This window comes from Cyanistes caeruleus, chromosome 1, assembly GCF_971803275.1.
Source record: "Cyanistes caeruleus chromosome 1, bCyaCae1.hap1.1, whole genome shotgun sequence".
Taxonomy (NCBI): Eukaryota; Metazoa; Chordata; class Aves; order Passeriformes; family Paridae; genus Cyanistes; species Cyanistes caeruleus.
This window is the reverse complement of record NC_141701.1, coordinates 1,003,404-1,030,150: the sequence shown is the minus strand read 5'-3', so window position 1 is coordinate 1,030,150 and position 26,747 is coordinate 1,003,404. Positions and strand designations below refer to the sequence as shown.

The 26,747-nt window shown below is 61.2% G+C and overlaps 2 protein-coding genes and 1 non-coding gene across 5 annotated transcripts; 2 read left to right on the top strand and 1 right to left on the bottom strand.

Moving 5' to 3' along the window:
- Positions 1 to 1,235: 1,235 nt before the first annotated feature.
- On the top strand, positions 1,236 to 5,613 carry LOC111922137 (GPI-linked NAD(P)(+)--arginine ADP-ribosyltransferase 1-like). 3 transcript variants are annotated; one of them, XM_086875759.1, is made up of 4 exons: positions 1,236 to 1,290; positions 2,420 to 3,356; positions 3,465 to 3,576; positions 4,450 to 5,613. In XM_086875759.1, exons 2-4 carry the CDS (start codon positions 2,652 to 2,654, stop codon positions 4,533 to 4,535), a joined length of 903 nt encoding a protein of 300 aa, XP_086731885.1. In that variant the 5' UTR covers positions 1,236 to 1,290; positions 2,420 to 2,651; the 3' UTR covers positions 4,536 to 5,613. The 3 variants fall into 3 exon arrangements, with proteins under 3 accessions (XP_086731885.1, XP_086731874.1, XP_086731891.1); XM_086875748.1 differs by having other exon boundaries at positions 2,420 to 3,576; XM_086875765.1 differs by having other exon boundaries at positions 1,271 to 1,290; positions 2,629 to 3,576.
- On the top strand, positions 4,893 to 26,721 carry SLC39A4 (solute carrier family 39 member 4). Its single transcript, XM_086876880.1, has 8 exons — positions 4,893 to 5,423; positions 15,791 to 16,300; positions 17,002 to 18,166; positions 19,314 to 19,543; positions 20,738 to 20,893; positions 21,306 to 21,360; positions 25,996 to 26,169; positions 26,708 to 26,721. Exons 1-8 carry the CDS (start codon positions 4,893 to 4,895, stop codon positions 26,719 to 26,721), a joined length of 2,835 nt encoding a protein of 944 aa, XP_086733006.1.
- TRNAR-CCG (transfer RNA arginine (anticodon CCG)) lies at positions 22,278 to 22,350 on the bottom strand. Its single transcript has one exon. It is a non-coding gene; the product is annotated as a tRNA-Arg (tRNA).
- Positions 26,722 to 26,747: the final 26 nt, after the last annotated feature.

Genomic DNA, 26,747 nt, shown 5'->3' with positions numbered 1-26,747 from the left:
CGCCCCAAAAAATTTGGGGGTGGGAAGCTAAAAAAAAAAAAAAAAATTGGTGTGAAATCCCCTCCCCCACTCCCCCCCCCCCAAAATTTGGGGGTTCTGTGACGTCGTCACGGTCTCACCCCCTCCCCCCCAAATTTGAGGTTTTTGTAGTCGTCGGGTGATGACGTCATGGGTGTGGGCCCCCCCCCCCAAATTCGGGGTCTCTGTCGCTCATCGGGTGATGACGTCATCGTCGTCACCCCCAAATTCGCGCTGACCGTCTCCGTCGGGTGATGACGTCATCACCGTGTTTCCCCCAATTTAGAGTGCCCCTCCCCATCGGGTGATGACGTCATCGGTGCCACCCCTAAGTTTGGGATGTCCGCTGCCATCGGGTGATGACGTCATCGCCACACCCCAAATTCGGGGTATCTGTCGCTCACAGGGTGATGACGTCATCGGTGTCCCCCCAATAAAGGCTCGGGGTGACCACGGGGAGCTGCGGCTGTCATTGGGGGCGGGGCCGCCCCTCCCAGTTCGGTCCCAGTTCGGTCCCAGTTCGGTCCCAGTCCATCCCAGTCCCTCCCAGTCCATCCCATTCCCATCCCAGTCCATCCCAGTCCCATCCCAGTCCATCCCAGTCCCTCCCAGTCCATCCCATTCCCATCCCAGTCCATCCCAGTCCATCCCAGTATAACTCCAGTCGCTCCCAGTCCATCCCAGTTTGTCCCCAGTTCCCTCCCAGTCCCTCCCAGTCCATCCCAGTCCACTCCAGTTTATCCCATTATAATTCCAGTCGCTCCCAGTCCATCCCAGTTTGTCCCAGTATAAATCCAGTCCATCCCAGTTCCTCCCAGTCCATCCCAGTCACTCCCAGTCCATCCCAGTCCCTCCCAGTCCATCCCAGTCAATCCCAGTCCATCCCAGTATAATTCCAGTCCATCCCAGTCCCTCCCAGTCCATCCCAGTCCCTCCCAGTCCCTCCCAGTCCCATCCCAGTATAACTCCAGTCCATCCCAGTCCATCCCAGTCCATCCCAGTTCCATCCCAGTCCATCCCAGTTCCATCCCAGTCCATCCCAGTCCCATCCCAGTCCATCCCAGTCCATCCCAGTATAACTCCAGTCGCTCCCAGTCCCGCTCTGGGTCCCTGCTGGGGGAGGGGGGGTGGGGGAGGGGCGGGGCCACCCTAAAAATACCCGAGGGGGGGGAGGGGGGAGGGGCAGCCCCGGCTAAAAATAACCCGGGGGGGGGTCACGTGACCCTGGGGGCACCGCGGGGGGGGGCGGGGAGAGGAGCGGGGACCCCGCAGGTACCGGGGGGACACCGGGGGGGGAGGGGACACCGGGGGACACCTGGGGACACCGGGGGACACCGGGGGACACCTGGGGGGGGAGGGGACACTGGGGACACCTGGGGACACCGGGGGGGGGAGGGGACACTGGGGACACCTGGGGACACCGGGGGGGAGGGGACAGCTGGGGACACCTGGGGACACCGGGGGGGGGAGGGGATGGGATTGGGGTCTTGGGGACTCAGGGGACACGGGGTTGGGGACATTGAGAGGGGGACATTGGGGACACTGGGGGGGGGAGGGGACAGCCAGGGTTGGGGTCTTGGGGACACTGGGGGGGGAATTTGGGACATTGGGGACACTGGAGGACATTGGGGACACTGGGCTGGGACTGGGGACACCTGAGGTGACCCCGGGGGGGGGAGGGGGACACAGGATTGGGATCTTGGGGACACCTGGGGGAGGACACGGGATTGGGGACACTGGGGGACACCTGGAGGGGGGGAGGGGACACGGGATTGGGGTCACAGGGCTGGGATTGGGGTCTTGGGGACACCTGGGGGGGGAGGACACCCAGGATTGGGGACACAGGGCTGGGGACACCTGAGGTGGCACCGGGGGGGGACCCCCGGTATTGGGAACATGGGGTTGGGGACACTGGGGACAGCTGGGGGAAGGGACTGGGGGGGCTTGGGGACACTTGGGGGGGGCAGGGGACCTGCTGGGGTTGGGGTCACGGGGGGAGCACTGGAAGGTCACCAGGGCAGGGACACCGGGGACACCGGTGACACTGAGGGGTCACTGGGGACACTGAGGGGGCACTGGGGGGACACTGGGGACATTGGGGGGACACTGAGGGGACATTGGGGGGACACTGGGGACACTGGGGGGACACGGGACTGGGGCCAGGAGTGACCCCCGGATTTGGGGTTGGGGTCCTGGAGGACTCAGGGGGGTCCGGGGGTGACCCCAGGACAGGGACAGGGACAGGGACAGGGACAGGGACAGGGGTGACCCCAGGACAGGGACAGGGACAGGGGTGACCCCAGGACAGGGACAGGGGGTCCCAGGACATGTCCGGGGTCTCCTGGGTGGGGCTGACCCCTCCCCAGGCCCTCACCAAGGAACCATTCCCGTGTCCCCTCAGTGTCCCGAGTGTCCCCCCAGTGTCCCCCAGTGTCCCCAGTGTCCCCCAGTGTCCCCTCAGTGTCCCGAGTGTCCCCTCAGTGTCCCCAGTGTCCCCCCAGTGTCCCCAGTGTCCCCAGTGTCCCCCAGTGTCCCTCAGTGTCCCCTCAGTGTCCTCAGTGTCCTCCCAGTGTCCCCAGTGACCCCTCAGTGACCCCTCAGTGTCCCCAGTGTCCCCTGTGGCCGTCCCCACCATGGACCTGCTGCCTCTGGCCCTGACCCTCCTGGTGATGACCACCATGACCTCAATGACCGTGATGACCACCATGACCACCATGACCGCAATGACCACGATGACCATGATGACCACGATGACCACGATGACCGTGATGACCACCACGACCGCAGTGACCGCTGCCACCGCCGTCCCGGCCACCGTCCCCACGCCTCTGCTGGTTCCTCTGGACATGGCCCCGGACTCCTTCGATGACCAGTACCGGGGCTGCGGCCGCGCCATGACCGCGGCCCTGCCGGCCCTCAACCGCTCCGAGCTGCTCCGGGGCGGTCACTTGGCCGAGGCCTGGGCTCTGGCCGAGGCCGAACGGCGCGTCCGGCCGTCCCCGGTGTCCCCTCTGTCCCCGGCTCAGCTCACGGCCCTGCTGGCCTACACGGCGCCGGTTCCGCTCCACCGGACCTTCAACGCCGCCGTCCGCGCGTCCGGCCGCTCCGGCCGCGAGTACCGCCACGATTTCCACTTCAAGGCGCTGCATTTCCTGCTGACCGGCGCGCTGACCGCGCTGCGCGGGGCGCGGGGGGCCCGGTGCCTGCGGGTGTTCCGCGGGGTGCGCGGGGTGCGCTTCCAGGCGCGGCCGGGCCGGACGGTTCGCTTCGGTCACTTCGCTTCGGCCTCGCTGCGGAACGAGAGCTCCTGGAGCTTCGGGATGGACACGGCGTTCCAGGTGAGCACCTGCCAAGGTGTGGAGATCCAGCGCTTCTCCTTCTTCCCGCACGAGGAGGAGGTGCTGATCCCGCCCTTCGAGACCTTCCTGGTGACGGAGGTGACACAGGTGACGCGGGCCACCGGCGGAGGGGACACCGGGGACACCGGAGGGGTCACGGTGAGGATCGGGCTGCGCTCCACCGGTGTCTTCAGCAAATACAACTGCGAGTGGCTGAGAGGTGACAGGGGGGGGACAGAGAGGGGACAGGGAGGGGACAGGGAGGGGACAGGGATGGGACAGGGATGGGACAGGGAGGGGACAGGGTGGGGGACAGGGAGGGGACAGAGAGGGGACAGGGTGGGGACAGGGTGGGGACAGGGATGGGACAGGGAGGGGACAGGGAGGGGACAGGGAGGGGACAGAGAGGTGACAGGGGGGGGACAGGGAGGGGACAGGGAGGGGACAGAGAGGGGACAGGGAGGGGGACAGGGATGGGACAGGGATGGGACAGGGAGGGGACAGAGAGGGGACAGAGAGGGGACAGGAAGGGGACAGGGTGGGGACAGGGAGGGGACAGGGAGGGGACAGGGAGGGGACAGAGAGGGGACAGGGTGGGGACAGACAGGGGACAGGGAGGGGACAGAGAGGTGACAGGGTGGGGACAGAGAGGGGACAGAGAGGGGACAGAGAGGTGACAGGGAGGGGACAGGGAGGGGACAGGGAGGGGACAGGGATGGGACAGGGAGGGGACAGGGAGGGGACAGAGAGGGGACAGGGAGGGGACAGAGAGGGGACAGGGAGGGGACAGGGATGGGGACAGGGATGGGGACAGGGAGGGGGACAGGGATGGGACAGGGAGGGGACAGGGAGGGGACAGAGAGGGGACAGAGAGGGGACAGAGAGGGGACAGGGAGGGGACAGGGTGGGGACAGAGAGGGGGACAGGGAGGGGACAGGGACAGGGACGGGGCCACCCCTGCGCTGCCATTGTCCCTCCCCCCGGCAGAGCAGCGCTGTGGGGACAAGCCCCCCTTGTCACCCCCTGTCACCCTTCTGTCACCCCCTGTCACCCCCTGTCACCCTCACTCCCCCCTGTCCCTCTTTGTCCCCAGGTGGGAGCGTCCCCAGGCCCCTCCCCCACCTCGGGGGGCTCCTCCTGGCCACCACAGCCCTGGCAGTGGCCACCGGGACCTTCTGAGCCACGAGGCCACCAAGGCCACCGAGGTCACTGCGGCCACCAAGGACACCAAGCACCAAGGTCACCGAGATCCCTGTGGTCACTGCGGCCACCAGGACCCTCTGAGCCATGAGGCCACCAAGGTCACCGAGGTCACTGTGGCCACCCAAGGACACCGGGACCTCCTGAGTGACAAGGCCACCACCACGGTCACTTTGGCCACTGTGGTTGCTGTGGTCACTTTGGCCACCACGAGCACTGGGGTCACCAAGGCCACCAGGAGCCCCTGAGCCACAAGGCCACCACCAAGGCCACCACTGTCACTGTGGTCACTTTGGCCACCATGGGTATTGGGCCACTGGAGTCACCACTGTCACCATGGCCATTGTGGCCACTGTGGCCACTGTGACCACTGAGGCCACCATGGTCCCCAAGGCCACCATGGCCACCATGGCCACCAATGCTACCATGGCCACCAAGGCTACCATGGCCACCATGGCCACCAAAGCCATGAAGGCCACTGTAGCCACCATGGCCACCAAGGCCACCGTGGTCACTGTAGCCACCATGGTCACTGTGGCCACCAAGGCCACCAAGACCACCCTGGCCACCAAGGCCATCATGGCCACCATGGCCACTGTAGCCACCATGGCCACAACAGTCACCATGGTCACTGTGGCCACCAAGGCCACCAAGGCCATCATGGCCACCATGGCCACTGTAGCCACCAAGGCCACCAAGGCTACCACAACCATCAAGGCCACCAAGGCCACTATGACCACCATGGCCACTGTAGCCACTGTGGCCACCAAGGCCACCATGGTCACCAAGGTCACCAAGGCCACCAAAGCCACCAAGTCTACTAAGGCCACCAAGGCCACCATGGCCACCAAAGCCACCGTGGCCACCGTGGCCAGGACAAGGGGACAGAGCCATGGTTGCCACCAGGAGCAGGGACAGGACCGGGGGACAGGGCAGGGGACAGGACAGGACAGGGGGTGGTGGCCGCGGTTCTTCGCTTTTGGGGATTTTTTACGTCCCTTTCCCGATAATTTTAATTCTTCCGGATAATTAAACTGGATTTGCCTCAATCAAAAAATGATCCTCTCACTTTGACCCAAATTAAGGGATTTGGGGTCTGGTTTGGCAGATTTTGACCCAAATTAAGGGATTTGGGTCAGGTTTATTTGATTTTGACCCAAATTAAGGGATTTGGGGTCAGGTTTATTTGATTTAGACCCAAATTAAGGGATTTGGGGTCAGGTTTATTTGATTTAGACCCAAATTAAGGGATTTGGGTCAGGTTTATTTGATTTTGACCCAAATTAAGGGATTTGGGGTCAGGTTTATTTGATTTAGACCCAAATTAAGGGATTTGGGGTCAGGTTTATTTGATTTAGACCCAAATTAAGGGATTTGGGTCAGGTTTATTTGATTTAGACCCAAATTAAGGGATTTGGGGTCTGGTTTAGGGGATTTAGACCCAAATTAAGGGATTTGGGGTCCGGTTTGGGGAATTTAGACCCAAATTAAGGGATTTGGGGTCCGGTTTGGGGGATTTAAACCCAAATTAAGGGATTTGGGGTCCGGTTTGGGGGATTTAGACCCAAATTAAGGGATTTGGGGTCCGGTTTATTTGATTTAGACCCAAATTAAGGGATTTGGGGTCCGGTTTATTTGATTTAGACCCAAATTAAGGGATTTGGGGTCCGGTTTGGGGGATTTTGACCCAAATTAAGGGATTTGGGGTCAGGTTTATTTGATTTAGACCCAAATTAAGGGATTTGGGGTCTGGTTTGGGGGATTTTGACCCAAATTAAGGGATTTGGGGTCTGGTTTAGGGGATTTAGACCCAAATTAAGGGATTTGGGGTCAGGTTTATTTGATTTAGACCCAAATTAAGGGATTTGGGGTCCGGTTTGGGGGATTTAGACCCAAATTAAGGGATCTGGGGTCAGGTTTAGGGGATTTAGACCCAAATTAAGGGATTTGGGGTCCGGTTTAGGGGATTTAGACCCAAATTAAGGGATTTGGGGTCTGGTTTATTTGATTTAGACCCAAATTAAGGGATTTGGGGTCGGGTTTATTTGATTTAGACCCAAATTAAGGGATTTGGGGTCAGGTTTATTTGATTTAGACCCAAATTAAGGGATTTGGGGTCCGGTTTGGGGGATTTAGTCCCAAATTAAGGGATTTGGGGTCGGGTTTATTTGATTTAGACCCAAATTAAGGGATTTGGGGTCTGGTTTAGGGGATTTAGACCCAAATTAAGGGATTTGGGGTCCGGTTTGGGGGATTTAGACCCAAATTAAGGGATTTGGGGTCCGGTTTGGGGGATTTTGACCCAAATTAAGGTATTTGGGGTCCGGTTTAGGGGATTTAGACCCAAATTAAGGGATTTGGGGTCCGGTTTGGGGGATTTAGTCCCAAATTAAGGGATTTGGGGTCAAGTTTATTTGATTTAGACCCAAATTAAGGGATTTGGGGTCCGGTTTGGGGGATTTAGACCCAAATTAAGGGATTTGGGGTCCGGTTTGGGGGATTTAGACCCAAATTAAGGGATTTGGGGTCAGGTTTATTTGATTTAGACCCAAATTAAGGGATTTGGGGTCAGGTTTATTTGATTTAGACCCAAATTAAGGGATTTGGGGTCCGGTTTGGGGGATTTAGACCCAAATTAAGGGATTTGGGGTCAGGTTTATTTGATTTAGACCCAAATTAAGGGATTTGGGGTCAGGTTTATTTGATTTAGACCCAAATTAAGGGATTTGGGGTCAGGTTTATTTGATTTAGACCCAAATTAAGGGATTTGGGGTCCGGTTTGGGGGATTTAGACCCAAATTAAGGGATTTGGGGTCTGGTTTATTTGATTTAGACCCAAATTAAGGGATTTGGGGTCTGGTTTGGGGGATTTAGACCCAAATTAAGGGATTTGGGGTCTGGTTTGGGGGATTTTGACCCAAATTAAGGGATTTGGGGTCCGGTTTGGGGGATTTAGACCCAAATTAAGGGATTTGGGGTCCGGTTTGGGGGATTTAAACCCAAATTAAGGGATTTGGGGTCCGGTTTGGGGGATTTAGACCCAAATTAAGGGATTTGGGGTCAGGTTTATTTGATTTAGACCCAAATTAAGGGATTTGGGGTCCGGTTTGGGGGATTTTGACCCAAATTAAGGGATTTGGGGTCAGGTTTATTTGATTTAGACCCAAATTAAGGGATTTGGGGTCTGGTTTGGGGGATTTTGACCCAAATTAAGGGATTTGGGGTCTGGTTTAGGGGATTTAGACCCAAATTAAGGGATTTGGGGTCAGGTTTATTTGATTTAGACCCAAATTAAGGGATTTGGGGTCCGGTTTGGGGGATTTAGACCCAAATTAAGGGATTTGGGGTCAGGTTTATTTGATTTAGACCCAAATTAAGGGATTTGGGGTCAGGTTTATTTGATTTAGACCCAAATTAAGGGATTTGGGGTCAGGTTTATTTGATTTAGACCCAAATTAAGGGATTTGGGGTCCGGTTTGGGGGATTTAGACCCAAATTAAGGGATTTGGGGTCCGGTTTGGGGAATTTAGACCCAAATTAAGAGATTTGGGGTCCGGTTTAGGGGATTTAGACCCAAATTAAGGGATTTGGGGTCTGGTTTATTTGATTTAGACCCAAATTAAGGGATTTGGGGTCGGGTTTATTTGATTTAGACCCAAATTAAGGGATTTGGGGTCAGGTTTATTTGATTTAGACCCAAATTAAGGGATTTGGGGTCCGGTTTGGGGGATTTAGTCCCAAATTAAGGGATTTGGGGTCGGGTTTATTTGATTTAGACCCAAATTAAGGGATTTGGGGTCTGGTTTAGGGGATTTAGACCCAAATTAAGGGATTTGGGGTCCGGTTTGGGGGATTTAGACCCAAATTAAGGGATTTGGGGTCCGGTTTGGGGGATTTTGACCCAAATTAAGGTATTTGGGGTCCGGTTTAGGGGATTTAGACCCAAATTAAGGGATTTGGGGTCCGGTTTGGGGGATTTAGTCCCAAATTAAGGGATTTGGGGTCAAGTTTATTTGATTTAGACCCAAATTAAGGGATTTGGGGTCCGGTTTATTTGATTTAGACCCAAATTAAGGGATTTGGGGTCCGGTTTATTTGATTTAGACCCAAATTAAGGGATTCGGGGTCTGGTTTATTTGATTTAGACCCAAATTAAGGGATTTGGGGTCCGGTTTGGGGGATTTAGACCCAAATTAAGGGATTTGGGGTCCGGTTTGGGGGATTTAGACCCAAATTAAGGGATTTGGGGTCTGGTTTGGGGGATTTAGACCCAAATTAAGGGATTTGGGGTCTGGTTTAGGGGATTTAGACCCAAATTAAGGGATTTGGGGTCAGGTTTATTTGATTTAGACCCAAATTATAGGATTTGGGGTCTGGTTTGGGGGATTTAGACCCAAATTAAGGGATTTGGGGTCAGGTTTGGGGAATTTCGACCCAAATTAAGGGATTTGGGGTCCGGTTTGGGGGATTTAGACCCAAATTAAGGGATTTGGGGTCTGGTTTGGGGGATTTAGACCCAAATTAAGGGATTTGAGGTCTGGTTTGGGGGATTTAGACCCAAATTAAGGGATTTGGGGTCAGGTTTATTTGATTTAGACCCAAATTAAGGGATTTGGGGTCCGGTTTAGGGGATTTTGACCCAAATTAAGGGATTTGGGGTCCGGTTTATTTGATTTAGACCCAAATTAAGGGATTTGGGTCAGGTTTATTTGATTTAGACCCAAATTAAGGGGTTTGGGGTCCGGTTTATTTGATTTAGACCCAAATTAAGGGATTTGGGGTCTGGTTTGGGGGATTTAGACCCAAATTAAGGGATTTGGGGTCCAGTTCGGGGGATTTAGACCCAAATTAAGGGATTTGGGGTCGGGTTTATTTGATTTAGACCCAAATTAAGGGATTTGGGGTCCGGTTTAGGGGATTTAGACCCAAATTAAGGGATTTGGGGTCTGGTTTATTTGATTTAGACCCAAATTAAGGGATTTGGGGTCCGGTTTAGGGGATTTAGACCCAAATTAAGGGATTTGGGGTCAGGTTTATTTGATTTAGACCCAAATTAAGGGATTTGGGGTCCGGTTTGGGGGATTTAGTCCCAAATTAAGGGATTTGGGGTCCGGTTTGGGGGATTTAGACCCAAATTAAGGGATTTGGGGTCCGGTTTATTTGATTTTGACCCAAATTAAGGGATTTGGGGTCTGGTTTAGGGGATTTAGACCCAAATTAAGGGATTTGGGGTCCGGTTTGGGGGATTTTGACCCAAATTAAGGGATTTGGGGTCCGGTTTGGGGGATTTAGACCCAAATTAAGGGATTTGGGGTCAGGTTTAGGGGATTTAGACCCAAATTAAGGGATTTGGGGTCCGGTTTGGGGGATTTAGACCCAAATTAAGGGATTTGGGGTCCGGTTTATTTGATTTAGACCCAAATTAAGGGATTTGGGTCTGGTTTATTTGATTTAGACCCAAATTAAGGGATTTGGGGTCTGGTTTGGGGGATTTAGACCCAAATTAAGGGATTTGGGGTCCGGTTTATTTGATTTAGACCCAAATTAAGGGATTTGGGGTCCGGTTTGGGGGATTTAGACCCAAATTAAGGGATTTGGGGTCCGGTTTATTTGATTTAGACCCAAATTAAGGGATTTGGGGTCCGGTTTGGGGGATTTAGACCCAAATTAAGGGATTTAGGCCTAAATTAGGAGGTTTAGACCCGAATTAAGGGATCTGGATTCAGGGATTTCAACCTGAATTGAAGGTTTTGGGCCTGAATTAAAGAATTTTAATCAGAATTAAGGAATTTCAACCTGAATTAGGAGTTTTCAGCCTGAACTAAGGGATCTCAATCTGAATTAAGGGATTTCAACCAGAATCAAGTGATTAAAACCAGAATGAGATGATCTAAACAATAATTAAGTGATTTAAGCCATAATTAAGCGATTTAAATCAGAATTAAGCTATTTAAACCAGAATCAATTTATTTAAATCAGAAATAATTTATTTAAACCAGAATCAATTGATTTAAATCAGAATTAAGCGATTTAAACCACAATTAAGTGATTTAAGCCAGAATTAAGCGATTTAAACCCGAATTAAGCGATTTAAACCCGAATTAAGTGATTTAAACCACAATTAAGCGATTTAAACCACAATTAAGCGATTTAAACCCGAATTGAGTGATTTAAACCACAATTAAGCGATTTTAACCGAATTAAGCGATTTAACCCGAATTAAGCGATTTAAACCCGAAATAAGCGATTTAAACCTGAAATAAGCGATTTAAACCCGAATTAAGCGATTTAAACCCGAATTAAGTGATTTAAACCAGAATCAAGCGATTTAAACCCAAATTAAGCGATTTAAACCCGAATTAAGTGATTTAACCTGAATTAAGCGATTTAACCCGAATTAAGCGATTTAAACCCGAAATAAGCGATTTAAACCCGAATTAAGCGATTTTAACCCGAATTAAGCGATTTAAACCCGAATTAAGCGATTTCTGGGCCGTTTTAAGGGATTTCTGGGCCGTTTTAAGGGATTTCTGGGCCGTTTTAAGGGATTTTGGCCATCTTGGAGGTTCGGGGGGTCCCTGTGGGCTCCCATCCCCCCCTCACCGGTGGCTCCTCCCAGTAAAACCAGTTGGGGACCCCACCCAAACTGGGGGCGCTGGGACCCCCCCCTCCCCTCCCCCCCTCGGGGTGTCCCCACGGGGAGGGGGAGGGGCGGGTCCGGAGCCCCCGAATTCCCCGGATTTACCTGGAAAATGCCCCAAAATGTCCCCTGGCTCCTCCCCTCCCCCCCCCCGCGGTGCCCTCTGTCCCCTTTGTCACCAAATGTCCCCTCCCCCCCCCCGGAGCCGTTGGGATCTCCAGGAAGTTGGGGGTTAATTACCTTAATTACCCCTAATTGGGCTGCGACAAGGGGACAAGGGGACAAGGGGACAAGGTCCCGGTGCCACCTCACGGGGCAAAGTCCTCGTCAGTCACCCTGTCCCTGTCACCCTGTCCCTGTCACCCTGTCCTTGTCACCCTGTCCCTGTCACCCTGTGCCCGTGGCGTGATGGGGTGGGGTCGGCCGGGCTTGGGACACCCAGAGGGACATGGGGACACCGGGACAGACATGGGGACACCGGGAGGGACATGGGGACATCGGGATGGACAGACACAGGGACATGGGGACACCGGGACAGACATGGGGACATCAGGATGGACATGGGGACACCGGGACAGACATGGGGATGGACATGGGGACACCGGGAGGGACATGGGGACACCGGGATGGACATGGGGACATCGGGACAGACATGGGGACACCAGGATGGACATGGGGACACCGGGAGGGACATGGGGATGTTGGGATGGACACTGGGAGGGACATGGGGACACCGGGATGGACATGGGGACACCGGGATGGACATGGGGACATCGGGACAGACATGGGGACACCGGAAGGGACATGGGGATGGACATGGTGACACTGGGATGGACATGGGGATACTGGGATGGACATGGGGACACCAGGATGGACATGGGGACACCGGGACATGGACATGGGGACACCAGGATGGACATGGGGACACCAGGATGGACATGGGGTCACACGGACACAGGGACACACAGCCACAGGTGACAGCAGCACCCAGGTGTCCCCAGCACCCCCAGGTGTCCCCAGCACCCCCAGGTGTGACACCGGGGCACCCCCAGGTGTCCCCAGCACCCCCAGGTGTCCCCACACCCCCAGGTGTGACACCGGGGCACCCCCAGGTGTCCCCAGCACCCCCAGGTGTGACACCGGGGCACCCCCAGGTGTCCCCGAGGGTGTGGCCCCAGGTGACAGCGGCCCTGGGCCGTGTGGAGAGAGGGGCTGGCCCTGGGGACAAAATCCAGCCTGGCAGCACCGCACAGGTGACACAGGGGTGACACAGGTGACACACAGGGGTGACACACAGGGGACACTGGTGACGTTCTGTGAGTGCCATGTGCCACCTGTGTCACCTGTGTCACCTGTGCCACCTGTGTCACCTGTGCCCCTGTCCTGGGTGGGCTGTGGGGACAGAGCAGCACCCACAGGTGACACCCACAGGTGACCCCGGCACCCAGAGGTGACATCAGGGTCAGAATGGTGACACCCACAGGTGACCCCGGCACCCAGAGGTGACATCAGGGTCAGAATGGTGACACCCAGAGGTGACCACAGCACCCAGAGGTGACCCTGGCACTCAGGGGTGGCCCCGGCACCCACAGGTGACACCCACAGGTGACCCCAGCACCCAGAGGTGACACCGGGGTCACAATGGTGACACCCACAAGCCCAGCCGAACACCCCAGGTATGGACTGGGGGTGTCCCAGGGGTGTCCCGGGGGTGTCCCAGGGGTGTCCCTGTCTGTCCCTGGCGTGTCCCCAGGGTGTCCCCAGGAGTATCCCCGGCTGTCCCTGCCTGTCCCAGGGGTATCTCAGGGGTGTCCCAGGCTGTCCCCGGTTGTCCCCAGGGGTGTCCCCGGCTGTCCCCAAGGGTGTCCCTGGCTGATCCGTCTGTCCCGGGGGTGTCCCAGGGGTGTCCCGGTCTGTCCCCAGGGGCGTCCCGGTGTGTCCCTGTCCGTCCCTGTCTGTCCCGGAGGTGTCCCAGGGGTGTCCCAGGGGTGTCCCAGGGGTGTCCCAGGGGTGTCCCAGGGGTGTCCCAGGGGTGTCCTGGTCTGTCCCCAGGGGTGTCCCGGTGTGTCCCTGTCCGTCCCGTCTGTCCCGGGGGTGTCCCGGGGGTGTCCCAGGGGCGTCCCCGTGTGTCCTCGTCTGTCCCCAGGGGTATCTCAGGCTGTCCCCAGGGGTGTCCCCGTCTGTCCCCGTCTGTCCCTGTCTGCCCCTGTCCGTCCCGGTGTGTCCCTGTCTGTCCCCAGGGGTGTCCCGGGGGTGTCTCAGGGGTGTCCCAGTGTGTCCCTGTCTGTCCCGGTCGGTCCCGGTGTGTCCCAGGGGTATCTCAGGCTGTCCCCAGGGGTGTCCCTCTCCGTCCCGGGGGTGTCCCGGTGTGTCCCGGTCTGTCCCCAGGGGTGTTCCGGTCCGTCCCGGGGGTGTCCCGGGGGTGTCCCAGTGTGTCCCTGTCCGTCCCGGTGTGTCCCGGTCTGTCCCCAGGGGTGTCCCCATCTGTCCCGGTCTGTCCCCAGGGGTGTCCCGGTCGGTCCCGGTGTGTTCCAGGGGTATCTCGGGTTGTCCCCAGGGGTGTCCCCATCTGTCCCGGTCCGTCCCGGGGGTGTCCCGGTCTGTCCCCAGGGGTGTCCCCATCTGTCCCGGTCCGTCCCGGGGGTGTCCCCATCTGTCCCGGTCCGTCCCGGGGGTGCGGGCCGGGCCCCGCGGGGTGAATGAATCGTTAACCCGGCCCAATCTCAGCCCGGGCCAATCAGGGCCGCGAGCCCGGGCGGGTTTTACAGCCCCGCTGTCCCCACCGCTGTCACCCCGGTGCCACCGCCAGTGCCACCGCCACCGGCGCTGTCGCCATGCCCGCGCCGTGCCTGCTGCCGCTGCTGCTGCTGCCGCTGGCCCCGGCCGCGCCCCCCGCGCTGGCCCGGCCCGGGGGGGCCCTGCCGGCCCTGCAGGCGCTGCTGGCGTCGGGCGAGGGCCGGCTGGGCCGTGGCGAGCTGGGGGCCCTCGTGGCGAGCGCGGCCGGCCGTGCGCAGTGCCCGCGAGAGCCGTGCGGAGAGGTGACAGCCGCGCCCGGGGACCGCCACACGCGGGGACAAAGGGCGGCTGGCGGCGGGGGAGGGGAGAGGGGCAGGGGGGACGGGGGTGGGGGCACCTGGGCTGGGGCGGCAGGGCCGTGTGCACCGAGTGTGTCACCTGTGTCACCTGTGTCACACCTGGGCTGGGGCGGCAGGGCCGTGTGCACCGAGTGTCACACCTGTGTCACCTGTGTCACCTGTGTCACCTGTGTCACCTGTGCCGTGTGCACCGTGTGTGACACACCTGTGTCACCTGTGTCACCTGTGTCACACCTGGGCCGTGTGCACCGTGTGTGACACCTGTGTCACACCTGGGCTGGGGCGGCAGGGCCGTGTGCACCGAGTGTGACACCTGTGTCACCTGTGTCACCTGTGCCGTGTGCACTGTGTGTGTCACCTGTGTCACCTGTGTCACACCTGGGCTGGGGCGGCAGGGCCGTGTGCACCGTGTGTGACACCTGTGTCACCTGTGTCACCTGTGTCACACCTGTGTCACACCTGGGCTGGGGCGGCTGGGCCGTGTGCACCGTGTGTCACACCTGTGTCACCTGTGTCACCTGTGTCACACCTGGGCTGGGGCGGCAGGGCCGTGTGCACCGTGTGTCACACCTGTGTCACCTGTGTCACCTGTGTCACCTGTGCCGTGTGCACTGTGTGTGTCACCTGTGTCACACCTGGGCCGTGTGCACCGTGTGTGACACCTGTGTCACCTGTGTCACCTGTGCCATGTGCACCGTGTGTGACACCTGTGTCACCTGTGTCACCTGTGCCATGTGCACTGTGTGTGTCACCTGTGTCACACCTGGGCCATGTGCACCGTGTGTGACACCTGTGTCACCTGTGCTGTGTGTGTCACCTGTGTTGTATTACCTGTGCTGTCACCTGTGCTGTGTGTCACCTGTATCGTGTGTCACCTGTAGTGTCACCTGTGCTGTGTGTCACCTGTGTCACACCGTGTGTGTCACCTGTGCCGTGTGTCACCTGTGTCACACCGTGTGTGTCACCTGTGCCGTGTGTCACCTGTGTCACCTGTGCTGTGTGTGTCACCTGTGCCACATCTCCCTGTGACCCTTTGTCCCCCCTCCTCACCCCTGTCCCCTCCCTGTCCCCTGATGTGTCCCTGTCTCCACAGTGTCCCCTGCAGTGTCCCTGTCCCCTGATGTGTCCCTTGACATGTCCCTGTCCCCTCCCTGTCCTCTTACATGTCCCTGTCCCCGCAGTGTCCCCTGACGTGTCCCTGTCCCCTGACATGTCCCTGTCCCTGCAGTGTCCTTGTCCCCTGCAGTGTCCCCTGCAGTGTCCCCTGTCCCCTGACCTGTCCCTGTCCCCGCAGTGCCCCTGTCCCCTGCAGTGTCCCCTGATGTGTCCCTGTCCCCTGACGTGTCCCTGTCCCCACAGTGTCCCCTGATGTGTCCCTGTCCCCTGCAGTGTCCCTGTCCCCTGACGTGTCCCTGTCCCCGCAGTGTCCCTGTCCCCGCAGTGTCCCCTGATGTGTCCCTGTCCCCTCCCTGTCCCCTGACGTGTCCCTGTCCCCGCAGTGTCCCTCGGTGCCAGCGCTGCTGGCCCTGGCCGGGCAGGGCTCAGGTGACACCGCCGGGCTCGAGGCCACCGCGCTGTCCTGGCTGGGGGCGGCCGTGGTGGCCACGCTCAGGGACCCCCCGGGCGCCTGTGGGGACATCGGCGGGGACATCAGTGGGGACGTCGGTGGGGACATCGGCGGGGACATCGATGGGGACACCAGTGAGGACATCGATGGGGACACCAACGGGGACATCGATGGGGACATCGATGGGGACACCAGTGAGGACATCGATGGGGACACCAACGGGGACATCGATGGGGACACCGAGGCCACCTTGGGCTCCTGGGCCAGCCGCGTCCGCGCCCTGCACTGGGAGTTCACCAGAGATGTCACTGGCAATGTCACCAGCAATGTCACCAGCAATGTCACCGTCACCGTCGCTGGCCACGGTGGCCCCGGGCTGCGGGAAGTGGCCGAGCTGCTGGCGGCCATCGAGCCCAACTACCGCAGTGACAACGGCCAGCAGGTGAGGGGACACGGGGACAGGTGAGGGACACGGGGACAGGTGAGGGACACGGGGACAGGTGAGGGACACAGGGACAGGTGAGGGGACATGGGGACAGGTGAGGGACACAGGGACAGGTGAGGGGACATGGGGACAGGTGAGGGACACAGGGACAGGTGAGGGGACACGGGGACAGGTGAGGGGACACAGGGACAGGTGAGGGGACACAGGGACAGGTGAGGGACACGGGGACAGGGGCCAGGTGGAGGGTGAGGGGACACGGGGACAGGCAAGGGGACACGGGGACATGGGGACACAGTGACCTGTGGGTGTCAAAGATGACCTCAGGGTGACCCCAGGGTGACCCGGTGACCCCAGGGTGACCCCAGGGTGACACAGATGACCCCAGGATGACCCCAGGGTGACACAGATGACCCCAGGGTGACCTGGTGACCCCAGGGTGACCCGGTGACCCCAGGGTGACACGGTGACCTGTGGGTGTCAAAGATGACCGCAGGATGACCCCAGAGTGACCTGGTGACCCCAGGGTGACCCCAGGGTGACACAGATGACCTCAGAATGACCCCAGGGTGACCCCAGGGTGACATGAATGACCCCAGGGTGACACAGGTGACCCCAAGGTGACCCCAGGGTGACCCGGGTGACCCCAGGGTGACCCCAAGGTGACCCCAGGGTGACACGGTGACCTGTGGGTGTCACAGGCCTGCGTGGACGCTCGGGGGGTGCTGGCAGCCACCGCCGGGGTGTCCCCAAGGGTGGGGACTGGCCGCGTGCTGGTGGCACTCGGGGTCCTGGTGCTGCGTGGCCACCGCCTCTGCCCTGGGGACATCGGGGACAGCGGGGACACCCCCAGCCCCCACCCTGGGGACACTGAGAGCCACCACGGGGACACCAAGAGCCACTGTGGGGACACCGAGAGCCATCCTGGGGACACCGAGAGACACCCTGGGGACACCGAGAGACACTGTGGGGACACTGAGAGACACCCTGGGGACACCAAGAGCCATCCTGGGGACACCAAGAGCCACCACGGGGACACCGAGAGACACCCTGGGGACACCGAGAGCCATCCTGGGGACACCGAGAGCCATCCTGGGGACACCAAGAGCCACCACGGGGACACCGAGAGACACCCTGGGGACACCGAGAGCCACTGCGGGGACACCGAGAGACATCCTGGGGACACTGAGAGACATCCTGGGGACACTGAGAGACATCCTGGGGACACCGAGAGACATCCTGGGGACACCGAGAGCCACGCCAGGGACAGCAGCTGGCACCCTGGGGACACCAAGAGCCACCACGGGGACACCGAGAGACACCCTGGGGACACCGAGAGCCACTGTGGGGACATCAGGGACAGCGGGGACACCCCCAGCCCCCACCCTGGGGACACCAAGAGCCACCACGGGGGCACCAAGAGCCATTCTGGGGACACTGAAAGCCACCGTGGGGACATCGGGGACAGCGGGGACACCCCCAGCCCCCACCCTGGGGACACCGAGAGCCATCCTGGGGACACCAAGAGCCATCCTGGGGACAGCAGCTGGCACCCTGGGGACACTGAGAGCCACCGTGGGAACACTGAGAGCCACCACGGGGACATCGGGGACAAATGGGACACCCCCAGCCCCCACCCTGGGGACACCGAGAGCCACCACGGGGACAGCGCCTGGCACCTCAGGGACACCGGTGACACGGACACCCCCCATGGGGACAGCGGTGACATCGGCGCCCGTGGGGACCCTGAGAGCCACCACAGCCCCACAGCCCCCGGCCCCTGCTCTGGGGACAGCAGGGACAGCGTCACTGTCCCCACGGCCACCAACAGCAGCCAGGCTGAGGAGCAGCTCAGCAACACCCAGAGTGAGAGGGGACAGGGACAGGGGAGGGGACAGGGACAGGGGACAAGGGGACAGGGGAGAGGGGACAGGGGCAGGGACAGGGAAGAGGGACAGGGATGGGGACAGGGACAGGGGACAGGGATGGGGACAGGGGACAAGGGGACAGGGGAGAGGGGACAGGGGACAGGGAGGGGACAAAGGAGGGGACAGGGACAGGGATGGGGACAGGGATGGGGACACGGGGACAGGGACAGGGGACAGGGGACAGGGGACAGGGATGGGGACACGGGGACAGGGATGGGGACAGGGATGGGGACACGGGGACAGGGATGGGGACAGGGATGGGGACAGGGAGTGGACAAGGAGGGGGACAGGGACAGGGACAGGGATGGGGACACAGAGGGGACAGGGATGGGGACAGGAGGGGACAGGGACAGGGGACAGGGACAGGGGACAGGGATGGGGGACAGGGGAGAGGGGACAGGGGACAGGGAGGGGACAAGGGAGGGGACAGGGATGGGGACAGGGAGGGGACAGGGACAGGGGACAGGGATGGGGACAGGGAGGGGACAGGGACAGGGGACAGGGATGGGGACAGGAAGGGGACAGGAAGGGGACAGGAAGGGGACATGGAGGGGACAGGGACAGGGACAGGGATGGGGACAGGGAGGGGGACAGGGAGAGGGACACAGAGGGAACACAGAGGGGACATGGAGGGGACAGGGAGGGGACAGGGATGGGGGACAGGGACAGGGGACAGGGATGGGGATGGGGACAGGAAGGGGACAGGAAGGGGACATGGAGGGGACAGGGACAGGGACAGGGATGGGGATGGGGACAGGGATGGGGGACAGGGGAGAGGGGACAGGGATGGGGATGGGGACAGGGATGGGGGACAGGGGAGAGGGGACAGGGATGGGGACAGGGACAGGGATGGGGACAGGAAGGGGACAGGAAGGGGACATGGAGGGGACAGGGACAGGGACAGGGATGGGGATGGGGACAGGGAGGGGACAGGGAGAGGGACACAGAGGGGACATGGAGGGGACAGGGAGGGGACAGAGAGCAGGACGGGGACAGTGTCCTGCTGTCCCCCTGGGCTGTCCCCCTGGGCTGTCCCCCTGTCCCTGTCCCCCTGTCGCTGTCGCTGACCCGTGTCCCTGTGCCAGGGTACGTGTTGGGGACAGTGACAGCGCTGGCTCTGGCGCTGGTGCCGCTGGTGGCGCTGGCGCTGGTGCTGTACCCGCGCTGTCCCCGCTGTCCCGGATGTCGCGGATGTCGCGGATGTCGCGATTGTCGCCGCTGTCGCGGCTGTCGCGGGCGCTGGTGGCGCCCCCTGCTGGACGGGCTGGCGGCCGGGGCGCTCAGCGGGGACGCGCTGCTGCACGTGCTGCCACAGGTGGGGACATTGGGGACATCGGGGACAGCTTGGGGACATCGGGGGACACTGGGGACATCATGGGGACATCATTGGGACATTGGGACATTGGGGACATCGGGGACAGCTTGGGGACATCACTGGGGACACTGGGGACATCACTGGGAACATCATGGGGACATTGGGACATTGGGGACATCAGGGGGACATCGGGGACAGCCTGGGGACACTGGGGACAGCTTGGGGACATTGGGGACATTGGGGGACACGGGGACATTGGGGACATTGGGGACATCACTGGGGACATCACTAGGGACATTGGGACATTGGGGACATCAGGGGGACATCGGGGACATCGGGGACATTGGGGAAAGCCTGGGGACACCGGGGACAGCCTGGGGACACTGGGGACAGCTTGGGGACATTGGGGACATCACTGGGGACATTGGGGGGACATTGGAGACATTGGGACATTGGGGACATTTGGGGACATTGGGGACACTGGGGACAGTGGGGACAGCCTGGGGACATTAGGGACACCCAGGGGACACAGAGGTGACATGGGGGACACGGTGGCGGGGACAGGGTGGGGGACACAGAGACCACTGTGGGGGACACGGGGGGACACCGGGAGCACACGAGGGGACACTGGGGACACTGGGGACACTGGGGGGACACTGGGGACACTGAGGGACACTGGGGGGACACTGGGGGGGCACTGGGGGACACTGGGGACACTGGGGGGACACTGGGGGGACACTGGGGGGACACTGTGGACACTGGGGGGACACTGGGGGGACACTGGGGGACACTGGGGGGACACTGGGGGGACACTGAGGGGACACTGGGGGGACACTGAGGGACACTGGGGGGACACTGGGGACACTGGGGGGACACTGGGGGACACTGGGGACACTGGGGGGACACTGGGGGGACACTGGGGGGACACTGGGGGGACACTGGGGACACTGAGGGACATTGGGGACACTGGGGGGGCACTGGGGGGACACTGGGGACACTGGGGACACTGGGGGGGACACTGGGGGGACACTGGGGGGACACTGGGGACACTGGGGGGACACTGGGGGGACACTGGGGACACTGGGGGGGACACTGGGGGGCACTGGGGGGGGACACCGGGAGCACACGGGGCACACGGGGCGGGCCCGGGGAGGTGACAGCGGTGTCCCCGCGTGTCGCTCGCTGTCCCCGCAGGCGCTGGGGATCCACAGCCACGCGGGGGGGGCGCACCAGGAGCTCGGGGGGCTCCGGGGCCCCCCCTGGGAGATGCTGGCGGTGCTGGGGGGGCTCTACGGGGGCTTCGTCCTGGAGCGGCTGCTGGGGGGGCTGGGAGCCCACCCCCCCGGACAGGTGGGGACACTGGGGGACACTGGGGGGACACTGGGGGACACTGGGGGGGACACTGGGGGGGGCATTGGGGACACTGGGGGGACATTGGGGACACTGGGGGGGCTGGGGGGACACTGGGGACACTGGGGGGACACTGGGGGACACTGGGGACACTGGGGGACACTGGGGACACTGGGGACACTGGGGGGGGATACTGGGGGTCACAGGGGGGACATTTGGGGTCTGTGAACGCCCCCCCGGAGGAGGAGGGGACACGGAGGGGATTTGGGGGGGCTGGGGACCTCCTGGGGGGGTCAGGGGGGCTGTGGGGAGGATTTGGGGGGGGGGGAGGGGATGATGAGTCTGGGGGTGTCACCCGGAGATGGGGGGGGGGCGATTTTGGGGTACAGAACCCCCCCCCCTCACCTCAAAGGATGGAGACCCCAGCCCCGACCCCGCGCAGAGCACGGAGGAGCTGCCCAGCCCCGGTACGACCCCCCAAAACCCCCCAAAAACTCCCCAGAAACTCCCCAAATCCCCCCAAAACTCCACAATCCCCTCAAAAACTCCCCAAATCCCCCCAAAAACTCCCCAAAACTCCCCAAATCCCCCCAAAAACTCCCCAAAACTCCCCAAAAACTCCCCCAAACTCCCCAAATCCCCACAAAACTCCACAATCCCCTCAGTAAATCCCCAAATCCTCCCAAAACCTCCCCAAATCCCTCCAAAAACTCCCCCAAACTCCCCAAATCCCCACAAAACTCCACAATCCCCTCAAAAACTCCCCAAATCCCCCCAAAAACTCCCCAAATCCCTCCAAAAACTCCCCCAAACCCCCCAAAAACTCCCCCAAATCCCTCCCAAAAACTCCCCAAATCCCTCCCAAAACTCCCCCAAACCCCCAAAACCTCCCCAAATCCCCCCCAAACTCCCCCAAATCCTCCAAAAACTCCCCCAAATCCTCCAAAAACTCCCCAAATCCTTCCCAAAACTCCCCAAATCCCCCCAAAAACTCCCCAAAACCCCAAAAAACTCCCCCAAATCCTCCAAAAACTCCCCCAAATCCCCCCAAAAACTCCCCAAATCCTCCAAAAACTCCCCAAATCCCTCCCAAAACTCCCCCAAATTCCTCCCAAAACTCCCCCAAATCCCTCCCAAAACTCCCCAAATCCCTCCCAAAACTCCCCAAATCCCTCCCAAAACTCCCCAAATCCCTCCCAAAAACTCCCCAAATCCCTCCCAAAACTCCCCAAATCCCCCCAAAAACTCCCCAAAACCCCCCCAAATCCCTCCAAAAACTCCCCAAAACTCCCCAAAAACTCCCCAAATCCCCCCAAAACTCCCCAAAACCTCCCCGCATCCCCCCAAAACTCCCCCAAATCCCCCCCGGTAAAAGGGGCGGTGCCGACCCAGGTGGGACTCGAACCCACAATCCCCAGCTCCGGAGGCTGATGCCTTGTCCATTAGGCCACTGGGCCGTGCGCGCGGCTGCGGCGCCGGGAGGCAGCTGGGGGCGCTGGGAGGGACCCCCGAGACCGGGGGGGGACACTGGGGACATTGGGGGGGCATTGGGGACATGGGGGGACATTGGGGACATTGGGGACATGGGGGGGGCATTGGGGACATGGGGGGGACATTGGGGGGACATGCGCCGGGAGGCAGCTGGGGGCGCTGGGAGAGACCCCCGAGACCGGGGGGGGGCATTGGGGACATTGGGGGGCATTGGGGACATGGGGGGGACATTGGGGACATTGGGGGGGGCATTGGGGACATTGGGGGGACATGGGGGGACATTGGGGGGGCATTGGGGACATTGGGAGGGGGCACTGGGGACATGGGGGACATTGGGGGGGCATTGGGGACATGGGGGGGACATTGGGGGGGCATTGGGGGGGGCATTGGGGACATTGGGGGGGGTATTGGGGGGACATTGGGGACATTGGGGGGGGCATTGGGGACATTGGGAGGGGACATGGGGGGACATTGGGGGGGCATTGGGGACATTGGGGGGGCATTGGGGACATGGGGGGGACATTGGGGGGACATGCGCCGGGAGGCAGCTGGGGGCGCTGGGAGAGACCCCCGAGACCGGGGGGGGGCATTGGGGACATTGGGGGGCATTGGGGACATGGGGGGGACATTGGGGACATTGGGGGGGGCATTGGGGACATTGGGGGGACATGGGGGGACATTGGGGGGGCATTGGGGACATTGGGAGGGGGCACTGGGGACATGGGGGACATTGGGGGGGCATTGGGGACATGGGGGGGACATTGGGGGGGCATTGGGGGGGGCATTGGGGACATTGGGGGGGGTACTGGGGGGGCATTGGGGACATTGGGGGGGGCATTGGGGACATTGGGAGGGGACATGGGGGGACATTGGGGGGGCATTGGGGACATTGGGGGGGCATTGGGGACATTGGGGGGGGCATTGGGTACATGGGGGGGCATTGGTGGGGACATGCGCCGGGAGGCAGCTGGGGGCGCTGGGAGAGACCCCCGAGACCGGGGGGGGACACTGGGGACATTGGGGGGCATTGGGGACATGGGGGGGACATGGGGGGGGCATTGGGGACATGGGGGGGACATTGGGGGGGCATTGGGGACATTGGGGGGGCATTGGGGGGACATTGGGGACATGGGGGGACATTGGGGGGCATTGGGGACATTGGGGGGACATTGGGGACATGGGGGGGGCATTGGGGACATTGGGGGGGACATTGGGGGGACATTGGGGACATGGGGGGGACATTGGGGAGGACATTGGGGACATGGGGGGGACATTGGGGACATTGGGGGACATTGGGGACATTGGGGGGTCATTGGGGACATTGGAGGGGACATTGGGGGGACATTGGGGACATGGGGGGGACATTGGGGAGGACATTGGGGACATGGGGGGACACGGGGGGGGACACTGAGGACATTGGGGGGGACATGCGCTGGGAGAGACCCCCGAGACGGGGGGGGGGACACTGGGGACATTGGGGAGACATTGGGGGGCATTGGGGGGACATTGGGGACATGGGGGGGACATTGGGGGGGACATTGGGGGGGATGGGGGACATTGGGGGGACATTTGGGACACCAGGGGGACAATGGGGACATGGGGGGGGCATTGGGGACACGGGGGGGTCACGGGGGGGACATTGGGGACATAGGAGGGGACACGGGGGGGATGGGAAGGACATTTGGGGACCCGGTGGGGACAGGGGGGTGACCACGAGTGACCCATGGGTGACCCCAGGTGACCCCAGGGGTGCGAACGGGTGACCCTCGGGTGCCCTGTGGTGACCCCAGGTGACCCCGGGTGACCCCGGGTGACCCGTGGGTGAGCCGTGGGTGCCCTGCGGTGACCCCTGTGTCTGTCTGTCTGTCCCTCTGTCTGTCCCATGTCCCCCCCCGTCTCTCCCCCGTGTCCCTCACTGTCCCCCCCGTGTCTGTCCCCCGGTGTGTCCGTGGGTCTGTCCGTGTGTCCCTCTGTCCCTCTGTCTGTCTGTCCGTGTGTCTGTCCGTGTGTCTGTCTGTCCCTGGCTCTGTCTGTCTGTCTGTGTGTCCGTCTGTCTGTCTGTCTGTCTGTCTGTCCGTGTGTCTGTCCGTGTGTCCGGTCTGCCCGTGTGTCTGTCTGTCTGTCCGTACTGTGTCTGTTTGTCTGTCCGTGTGTCCGTCTGTCTGTCTGTCTGTCCCTGGCTGTCCCTCTGGCTGTCCCTCTGGCTGTCCGTGTGTCTGTCCGTGTGTCTGTCTGTCCCTGGCTCTGTCCGTCTGTCTGTCCGTGTGTCCGTGTGTCCGTCCGTGTGTCTGTCTGTCCGTTTGTCCCTCTGTCTGTGTGTCTGTCCGTGTGTCTGTCTGTCCCTGGCTCTGTCCGTCTGTCTGTCCGTGTGTCCGTCCGTGTGTCTGTCTGTCCGTGTGTCCCTCTGTCCGTGTGTCTGTCCGTGTGTCTGTCCCTGGCTCTGTCCGTGTGTCCCTCTGTCTATCTGTCTGTCTGTCTGTCCGTGTGTCCCTCTGTCCCTCTGTCCGTGTGTCCGTGTGTCCGTGTGCCCGTGTGTCCGTGTGTCCGTGTGTCCCTCTGTCCGTGTGTCCCTCTGTCCCTCTGTCCGTGTGTCCGTGTGTCCGTGTGTCCGTGTGTCCGTGTGTCCCTCTGTCCGTGTGTCCGTGTGTCCGTGTGCCCGTGTGTCCGTGTGTCCCTGTGTCCGTGTGTCCCTCTGTCCCTCTGTCCGTGTGCCCGTGTGTCCGTGTGTCCGTGTGTCCGTGTGTCCGTGTGTCCGTGTGTCCCTCTGTCCGTGTGTCCCTCTGTCCCTCTGTCCGTGTGCCCGTGTGTCCGTGTGTCCGTGTGTCCGTGTGTCCCTCTGTCCGTGTGTCCGTGTGTCCGTGTGTCCCTCTGTCCGTGTGTCCCTCTGTCCCTCTGTCCGTGTGCCCGTGTGTCCGTGTGTCCGTGTGTCCGTGTGTCCGTGTGTCCGTGTGTCCCTCTGTCCGTGTGTCCGTGTGTCCGTGTGTCCCTCTGTCCGTGTGTCCCTCTGTCCCTCTGTCCGTGTGTCCGTGTGTCCGTGTGCCCGTGTGTCCGTGTGTCCGTGTGTCCCTCTGTCCGTGTGTCCGTGTGTCCGTGTGTCCCTCTGTCCGTGTGTCCGTGTGTCCGTGTGCCCGTGTGTCCGTGTGTCCCTCTGTCCGTGTGTCCGTGTGTTGGTGTGTTGGTGTGTCGGTGTGTCCGTGTGTCCGTGTGTCTGTCTGTCCGTGTGTCCGTGTGTCCGTGTGTCCGTGTGTCCGTGTGTCCGTGTGTCCGTGTGTCGGTGTGTCCGTGTGTCCGTGTGTCCGTGTGTCGGTGTGTCCGTGTGTCCGTGTGTCCGTGTGTCGGTCCGTGTGCCCGTGTGTCCGTGTGTCCGTGTGTCCCTCTGTCCGTGTGTCCGTGTGTCCGTGTGTCCCTCTGTCCGGTCTGTCCGTGTGTCCGTGTGTCCGTGTGTCCGTGTGTCCGTGTGTCCGTGTGTCCGTGTGTCCGTGTGTCCGTGTGCCCGTGTGTCCCTCTGTCCGTGTGTCCGTGTGTCCGTGTGTCCGTGTGTCCGTGTGTCCGTGTGTCCGTGTGTCCGTGTGTCGGTGTGTCCGTGTGTCGCTCCGTGTGTCCGTGGGCAGTGCTGTCGGGGTCCCGGCCCGGGGGCGGTGCGCAGGCGCTGTTGCTGTCGGCAGGGGGCGCCGTTCACCGCCTGGCGGACGGGCTCGCGCTCGGCTCCGCCTTCGCCGCTTCCGGGAGCGCCGGGGCCGCCGCGGGGGCGGGGCTTGCGCTGCACGAGCTGCCGAGAGCCTTCAGTAAGGGGCGGGGCCTGGGGAGGGGGCGGGGTCAGGGAGGGGGCGGGACTTGCGCTGCACGAGCTGCCGAGAGCCTTCAGTAAGGGGCGGGGCCTGGGGAGGGGGCGGGGTCAGGGAGGGGGCGGGACTTGCGCTGCACGAGCTGCCGAGAGCCTTCAGTAAGGGGCGGGGCCTGGGGAGGGGGCGGGGTCAGGGAGGGGGCGGGACTTGCGCTGCACGAGCTGCCGAGCGCCTTCAGTAAGGGGCGGGGCCTGGGGAGGGGGCGGGGTCAGGGAGGGGGCGGGGCTTGCGCTGCACGAGCTGCCGAGCGCTTTCAGTAAGGGGCGGGGCCTGGGGAGGGGGCGGGGTCATGGAGGGGGCGGGGCTTGCGCTGCACGAGCTGCCGCGTGCCCTCAGTAAGGGGCGGAGCCTGGGGGAGGGGGCGGGGCCTCGGGAGGGGGCGGAACCTCGAGGGAGGGGGCGGGGCTGGCGCTGCAGGTGTAGAGGGTCCCAGTGGGGGGTGCTGGGGGCTCTCAGTGTCCGTGTTCCCCCCCCGCAGGTGACACCAGGTGACAAAGGTGTCCCACAGGTGTCCCAGG

Excerpts from the sequence above, each read along its gene's own strand:
- SLC39A4 (XM_086876880.1), top strand. The coding sequence starts at position 4,893 with ATGGCCATTGTGGCCACTGTGGCCACTGTGACCACTGAGGCCACCATG. Across the intron at positions 5,424-15,790 it reads CCAAAGCCACCGTGGCCACC|TGTCCCTCGGTGCCAGCGCT; the intron begins GTGGCCAGGACA and ends CTGTCCCCGCAG. Across the intron at positions 16,301-17,001 it reads GCAGTGACAACGGCCAGCAG|GCCTGCGTGGACGCTCGGGG; the intron begins GTGAGGGGACAC and ends TGGGTGTCACAG.
- LOC111922137 (XM_086875748.1), top strand. The coding sequence starts at position 2,652 with ATGGACCTGCTGCCTCTGGCCCTGACCCTCCTGGTGATGACCACCATG. Across the intron at positions 3,577-4,449 it reads CAACTGCGAGTGGCTGAGAG|GTGGGAGCGTCCCCAGGCCC; the intron begins GTGACAGGGGGG and ends CTTTGTCCCCAG.